The sequence below is a fragment of the Corvus kubaryi genome, unplaced genomic scaffold (assembly GCF_017639235.1).
Source record: "Corvus kubaryi isolate FWS band 111438036 unplaced genomic scaffold, C.kubaryi_AGA036_p1.0 37396, whole genome shotgun sequence".
Classification (NCBI taxonomy): Eukaryota; Metazoa; Chordata; class Aves; order Passeriformes; family Corvidae; genus Corvus; species Corvus kubaryi.
Genome location: NW_024581135.1, coordinates 1,569,574 through 1,577,242, shown reverse-complemented (window position 1 = coordinate 1,577,242; position 7,669 = coordinate 1,569,574). Strand labels below are relative to the sequence as shown.

Here is a 7,669-nt window from a genome sequence, read left to right as displayed (position 1 = left end):
ATGGGTGTCAGGAGACAGAGGAAAGCTGTGCTAGGAAAGTAGAAAAAGGGATTTGTTTTCCAGCAGATGTTCTACAACTCTCCAAACTAAGGAAAAAGTAAGTACAAGCAGACCAGGTGCTGTCAGTTCTGAGTTGTGCAGTCTTACTCGATTTTTTTGGGTTTGTTTTAGATCATAATTAAAATTAATGATTATTTTTTATTCCCTTGGCCAGGTTGTCTGGTTATCTTCAGGCAGCTGCTGCAGAAATCAGGGAAGACTCCCACCCTCTAATTTAGGTGAAGGTGGTGAAGTATCCACACGTGGTTTCTCTGTGCTCCTAATTTAAAGGAGAGGGGTGGAAAAGGTCTTTTCACTGGTAACTGCAGCAGTTGAAGGGAAGGAGCCCAAAGGAGTTATTTGGAATTAAACTGGATAGAAACCATGGATCCTGGAACCCCGGCCACCCTGGATATGAGGGAGAAGCTACCTCGGAAGGGTTGTGCAGTGGAGAAAGCGCTTCCAGCCCTCCCTGGGCAGGGTCACAGCTGCTTCTCTCTCTTGCACAAGACGTGCTCCAAAACAGGAACGAGGGTTTGTTCCAGGAGCCAAGGGAGATCCCTGCTAAATCCATCTCCTCTCTCTGGGTGGGATCCATCCCTGGATGGCTGCAGGGACTCACCCACCATCCTGAGCTGGTAAATATTCCCATTTTCATCTGGGTTTGATGCTTCTGAGTCTCCAGTGTGGCCTGATAAAGATGTAGGTGTGAAAGTTGTCTCAGATAATGAGTTAATTGTTACTAACGCTGTTTGGTTTTTTTTACACGTCGTTCTGGGGGTTATTTTTACATAAAACACGTGGTTCTCAAAAGCAGGATATTCCTTCAGACTATCCCTCTAGGACTGCAATTTTTTCAGGAGATGTGACAGATCTTTTGTAGTTTGTGCGCATACAAGTTCCAGTGCAGCTCAAAAGTGGCAGGGGCAGCTTTGGGGACAAGAAACCTGCGGGAAGGAGGGTTTTCCATGAGGAAAAAAGCCCTTCCTGCAGGAATGGCATCCATCCTTCCCCCTGCATAACGAGAGGCACAGGTACAATGGGGAAGAGGGGAGGCTTTGTCCTCCCTCCGCTGCAGCAGCAGCCCTTTGTGTCAGGGATGCTGAAGGATTCCAGTCAATCATTCCTGCTGCATCACCTCCCCCAGCCCCTCCAGACAACCAGGAGATTGCCTGGGCCTCCAGATTCGGTAATATTTTCCTGCTGAGGGATATCCCTCAAATCCTCATGTTTTTAAGGTGTTTTCCCCACTGACTGTAGTGAACTGGGCTCACATTCTGCTGCTATTTCTGCCCCTTTTTAATTTACATTTTTTAGGCTTTTTCAGTAGGAGTTGTGCCTCAAATCACAATCAGGCTTTGTATTTTTACAACTCTTATTTATCCCCTTCTGGAGAAGGGCAGCGAGTGAGGGCACAAATATTTTGTTGAGGTCTCCCGAGCAGGTTCTTTATTCAAATTAAGGCGCAAACCTGAGAGTCCTGAGTGAAATCAGCAGATTCAGGAATAACAACTGTTTCCCCGGATATTATCCAACATCCACAAATGTTTTTCAAGTGGAATTTCATAGGGACAGCAGTGCTTTGCTTGCCATAAAAATAACTGTGAGAAGGAGAGAGCTGGCAAATCTCTGAGCAGCCCTAACACGGATTTGTTTGGTTGTGTTTGTTGGAGATTTCATGGCAATGACCAAATCGGAGGGGTTTTAGCTAAATATCCATTGGATTATTCTATGGATATTCCATCCAATATCTATGGAATCTGCATGCTGAGGGAAGGAATATGTGCTTCACTTGGTGACGTTATTCTGTTTGTGTTTTCCCAGCACACACTGGGCTGTGCTGGGTCACAGCTTTGTTCCTGCCACAGAAACCTCGACCCCTCTCCGCCTCCCTGCCCTGGATCCATCCCAGGTGCCAAAGGTGGGGCGTTCCCAGCCAAATCCAACCTGGAAAAGCAGCCCCGGAGCACAATAGCTCCTCTTTCCCCACCCACACCCCCTAGATGCCTCTTTACGAGGCACTCCACAAACAAAACAGCCGAGGCAAAGCTCTTTTTGTCTCCAGAAGCGACATCCTGGGAATGAGAGCGGCAGATGGGAGAGCCACAGGAACAATGGGATAATGCTGAAGGGGTGCCAAGGACATGGGGGCAGAGGGAATGCGAAGAGGAGCTGTTACAGCTGAGCCAGGATTCAACGAGAACATTTTATTCAGCTGTGATTTCAAGGTTGTGACTGCAAATCGTTGGGTAAGAAGGAGTTGTTTGGCAGCAAACCAGAGCTGAAGGACACCTGAAGCGCTGCTGCCAACCGTGCTGCTGCCAAAATTGCCTCAAAACCCAGCCTCAGCCAGCAGCAACCAGTCAGGGTTCACACAAACACCAGTGCCACTGGTTTGCCAGTCCAGCAACTAGGAAATACCAAAGCTCTGAATCAGAAAAAAAAATGAGGCTCTTTGGAAAAAAGATGAGCAGCTCAACGTGGACACCGGAAAACAGCACTAATTTCATTACAGGATTATCCCTCATAGAGGATTTTCTCTTCGACAAGGTTAAAAATCTTCCCATCTCTGCTTGAGTTCTGCGGGGATGACCCTAAACAGCTCCAGGGGGAGTTTTCCAGAGCATCCATCTTCTCCCCCCCCCCCATCTCTGACCCCCTTGGAGAGCCTGCAGTGCACAGGGGAACTTGGAAAGGATGAAATCTTTAAATACTACTCCTCTCCTCCTGGTTCAGCAAAGCACTTAAGCTCATCAGCCTGCTGCTTTGACAGTCGTTTTTCATGCACTGCTTTAACATCTTTCATTGGCCTAATTGCAATGGATAATCAGTGGTGACAAGAAAATGCCTCAAGCATTTCTTGGGCTTCAGGTTTGGGCTTCCAACCAAAAACCTGGGATTTGGTTAGAACAGCACAAATGTTTTGTACAACTCCTTTCTTCAATGGCACAAACCCCTAAAACTTTCCCTGCACATCAGACAAAAGAGTCGGTGCTCTGTGTTTTGACAAATTATCCTAAACACACTGATACCACAAAATAAAAGCTATTTTCTAAATCGGTTTCAAAAAACCCCCTTTGTGCCCTTGTAATGGATACAGAAACGGATTTGCATAAAAAGAATCTGATTGCAAAGTCTGAATGCCCCCAAATTTTCCTATCAAACTTCTGGATGTACCTTCATGTCTAAATAACGTGCTGTCAAGAGATGCTGCAGAAGCCTTTCCAACTGGAAAAAAGCCCCCATTATTGTTCCTATGCAAACAAACCTGCCTGTTTCCTACAGGGAAGAATTTCCAGTGCCATCTCCTTGGGGCTTTCCCAAGCCTGTCCATTTCGTGTGCAGTTTGTTGTGCCAAGTGTCACGGCTCTGCTCTCCTCTGTGCACCTCCAGGGTGAGAAGATCCCTGTGCAGATAAAGGCCACAGGAAAGGTCCCTGTTCCTGCCTGCTGTGGTCACCTCCTCACATAACTTCACACAGAACTTCCCTCCAGTGTTTCCTACAAGGTTGGCCCACCCAGCTGGAAAAAAAAAATAATCTCTTTTCTCATCATGGTGGTGATGAGCAAGGTGGGATGAGAGTGCACTGAGGGATCAAAAGGAAAATGTGGCTGTTTCTGGACAGAAGAGGTTTAAATTCTTTGCTCCCTAAGTGCAGAGATCATTGGTTTCTTGTTCTGACCTTAATTTGGTGTTTGGGGGGCCAGGCTTGGTCACCCTCCCGTGCAGAGTTCCCAGCCTGTGAGAGGGACAAGGTGACATCCCAGTGACAGAGTGGGAGAGCTGCAGGGCCACAGGGCCACAGGCACAGTCCGGGTGAGAAATCGAGAACACAAACCACAGGAACACTCTTTCCTACCTGGAGTGACTCCTCACTTGCTCTGTAAACTCGAAAATATCTGCAGAAGTTCCCACAACATCAATGTGGGTGTCATAAGGAATGATCAGAACTTTAGGGTAACGGGGTTTTAGTCTTTCACAGAGCCGTTTGTACCTCAGCTTCTCCCCTCTGCTGTGCTCCTTGAAGCAGAGCCTTTCCTTACGTAAAATCTCCTGGAGTTCTACAGAGTAGTTTTCAATTATTTTCTTGACCCTTAACCCGTGTGCAGCGCCAGCCTTCCTCCCAGCACTCTCAATGCACACTGTGGTGATGTCACCATCAGTGACACCAGAAATGACAACATCATTTGCCTGGAATGTTTTGGGAAGGAAGTGCCTCATGTAGTGATAGATATCCGTGTCCAGAACCACCACTTGTTTTTCCCTGTGTGCATTCCGAGCAGAGCTCCTCGTCTCTGTGGCACCTCTGTGCTCCTGCACCTTCCTCCTCAGTCTCTGATGGGATTTCCCCTCTCTTTTGTCCTCCTCTGAGAGGGATTCTGCCTTTAACAGGAGGAATTCTCTCAGCACTCGGAGGGCTGGGAAGGGTCCTTGCACAGCAATTTGCCCGTCGGGCTGCAAAGGCCCGAAGCTCAAAGCCGGGCTCTGCTTTTTCATTTCTTCCATCAGATCTTCTAAAACAAAGTGATCTCTGAAAACAGCCACGTTGAGGATGGATGTGACGGAGAGGAAGGCCTGGAATTTTGAATTGGAGAAGTTAAGGAGTGGTTAATTAGGCATTAAGCACAATTAGATGAATTAGGGAGGAGCTCACGTTGTTGCAGTAGCGGGTCACTGTCAGGGGGTAGTGCCTGGGCAGCCTCTTGTCCTGCAGGAGATGTTGATCCTTCTTCAGAACACTCTCCACAACTGAAAAACAAACCCAGATTCACTTGTTGAGCAGTGAAATAGTCACCTCCAGCCCGCTGGAACCCTTCATGCAACCAAACCCACAGGCAGGCCGCTCAATACTCTCAGCTAATATTTTATGTATTGCTCCAAATTGCTCGGAGAGACAGGAGCCTGTCTCCTCGGCACATTAATGGGCAGAGATTAATTCCCCAAAGCCTGGCTACAAAAAGAATACGTTATTCATGGTATAAATTTATTCCTGCAAAACAAACATAATGCTTTGCATGACGAGTGAGCCATTACTGCAACGAGCAGGAATAAAACCCTGAACCTCGGCCTGATTACCAGAGAGGCTTCAGTCTCCCAGTTCTATAAAATCCCAATTTAAAATCATTTGGCTTGGGATCAGCATTCTAGGGCTCATTCTTTGGGGGATGGCTGTGCTTTAATACATTACTTTAAACACCTTCTTGATCTTCAAAAGTTACGTAGGCAACTCCTTTGTTCCGTGTGGGATACGTGACCTCTTCCACGTCCCCGCCGTTATTCCTCGACATTTGGAAGTGGATGGTGAGGATGTCAGCCATGACATCATCCTGCAGGAGGCCAGCTGGGACACCAGCAATGACAATTGTCCTCGTGGATCTGGCAGCTTGGCCCGTGGCCTGTGCAGAGATGGCACATGGTAAATGCAGGGGGTCCTGGAGACCCCCGCAGGGATCTCCCAGATTCCCATCCCTGGAGAGACTCCCATTCCCTTTGCAATGTGCATTCAGGAGTTAATTAATCCTGCTGAATCAGATCTCAGTGCATGCCAGGCTGCCTCAGGCACCTACATTACCGTGCACTAAAAAAATGGCTTTAAATGCCATTTACGCCCTCTCAGTATCTTCTTAAAGCAGTAAAAACGAGCACTGAATTTAAGTTTCTCAACTGGAAGGTTCAGCGTCCCACTGATAATTTAGAAGAGAATGAAAAATTGTAACTGCATGTGGTGCTCAGCAAGGACTCCTTGCAGAGTGGAAGGGGCAGATTCCTTGTTAAACCCAGGAGAGCCGGGATCTCAGGCTGTGTTCTGACTCAGCTTTCTCCATTTATTACATGGATAACCTTGTTAAATTGGGAGAACATAATCCCAGCCAGCCCAGACTCGCAGTGCATGAAACAACCAACCACACACACGATTTCCATCAGAGCCAAAGCCCCAGCAGCAATCAGAAACCCCATCCCAAATAGGATTTGCATCCATGTCTTGTTAGGAAGAGCAGATTTTCCTTCCATTCTTATTACACGGACATGAACAGTAACATTTCACTGGGAATACCACAGCAAAATCACTGCAAATTGTGGAACATTGACTAAATTTAGTAACAGCTCGTCGACTTTTTGGAAGAAAGGAGATAAATTTGTTTGTCTGCATGGCAGCGTTCATGGGACTGTGCCTGAGGTCAGTCACTCCATCTGAATTCTTTAAACTTCTCTGAAGTTGTTTTTCTGGGCCTGGGCTGCCTAAAGCACAATCCCAGCTCCAGTTCCAAAGCAGAATGTGCTGCTGAGGGAGTGATGTCTGTCCAAAATCCTGGGGACCACCACGGCTCTGGGGACAAACCCAGCGAGGCTCTGCAACCTCCTTTTATCCCCCATCAAATTTCGAGAGCCAGGAGCTTTAATTAATTACACTAGCCAATTATCCTGGTGGCGAAGCTCGTGTGAGAGCAAGTCCCCGCTCTAATGAGGCAGCACGGAGGGAATACAAACAGGGCGCTTCCAAGATGCAGGCGGGATTTTCTCACGCCTGGCACAGCCGGAGCGCTCAGCTGCCAGACAGCCCTCACACCTTCCCAGCTGGTGTTTGGGAGCAACACTCGGGCCTGCTAGTGGGGTTAGGGAAAAAAAAAAAACCCCACAAACACACAGTTTGTGCTGAATCACTCCCGAGACGCGTCTGTGCCGAGCAGCTGTTCCCAGGCAGCGATGGGCGCTGCGGGAGGGGCCGCGGGGACGGGCGGCAGGGACGGACGGGGCAGCGGCTCTGTCTGCCCGTCACCGGTGGCAACGGGGTCCTGCTGGGGCTTCCCGGCAAATCCCACACTGGTTTGGCTTGGGAGGGATCTTAAAGCCCAACCACTGCCACCCCTGCCACGGGCAGGGACACCTTCCACAATCCCAGGCTGCTCCAACCTGGCCTTGGACACTGCCAGGGATGGCACAGCCACTGCTGCTCTGGGAATTCCATTCCAGGGCCTGCCCACCCTCCCAGCCAGGAATTCCTTCCCAGTATCCCATCTAACACGGCCCTCTGGCAGTGGGAACCATTCGCTGTGTCCTGTCCCTCCAGCCCTTGTCCCAAGTCCCTCTCCAGCTCCCTTCCCACCTCTTCCCGGCGCTTTTCCCCCCAGCTCCTCCCGGCCCTGTCCCTCGCGGTGCGCGGCCCCCGCTCCCCCCGCGCCCCGGCACTTGCCATGGCCGCCGCTCCAACGGGACGGGATCCCGCTGGGAAGGGGATCCGGCTGGGATGGGGCTCCCGCTGGGATGGCGATCCCACCGGTCCGAGGATCCCACCGGGATGGGCCGAGAGCGGGTGGGAGCGGCGGGGAAACGAAAGTGAAAGAGCGGGGGAAGCGGCGGGACCGCCCCTCCGGGCGCCTCCAGCCCTGCAGGGACACGGGCCCGCCCTTCCCGCCGGGAACTGCGGCGGCCGGGAACGGACACGGGAACACGGAACATGCAGGGGACGGGTATACATGGAGAGGGAATTACATGGACAGGGACACGCAGGGATAGGGACATGCATGGAGAGGGAATTACATGGACAGGGACACGCAGGGATAGGGACATGCATGGAGAGGGAATTACATGGAAAGGGACACGCAGGGATAGGGACATGCATGGAGAGGGA

The 7,669-nt window shown here is 50.1% G+C and overlaps 1 protein-coding gene across 1 annotated transcript; it reads right to left on the bottom strand.

Moving 5' to 3' along the window:
* Positions 1-2,226: 2,226 nt before the first annotated feature.
* On the bottom strand, positions 2,227-7,612 carry RBM43 (RNA binding motif protein 43). The gene is made up of 4 exons (XM_042041176.1): positions 7,232-7,612; positions 5,237-5,435; positions 4,694-4,788; positions 2,227-4,614 (listed from the first exon to the last, which is right to left on the bottom strand). Exons 1-4 carry the CDS (start codon positions 7,610-7,612, stop codon positions 3,895-3,897), a joined length of 1,395 nt encoding a protein of 464 aa, XP_041897110.1. The 3' UTR covers positions 2,227-3,894.
* Between the last annotated feature and the right edge of the window lie 57 nt (positions 7,613-7,669).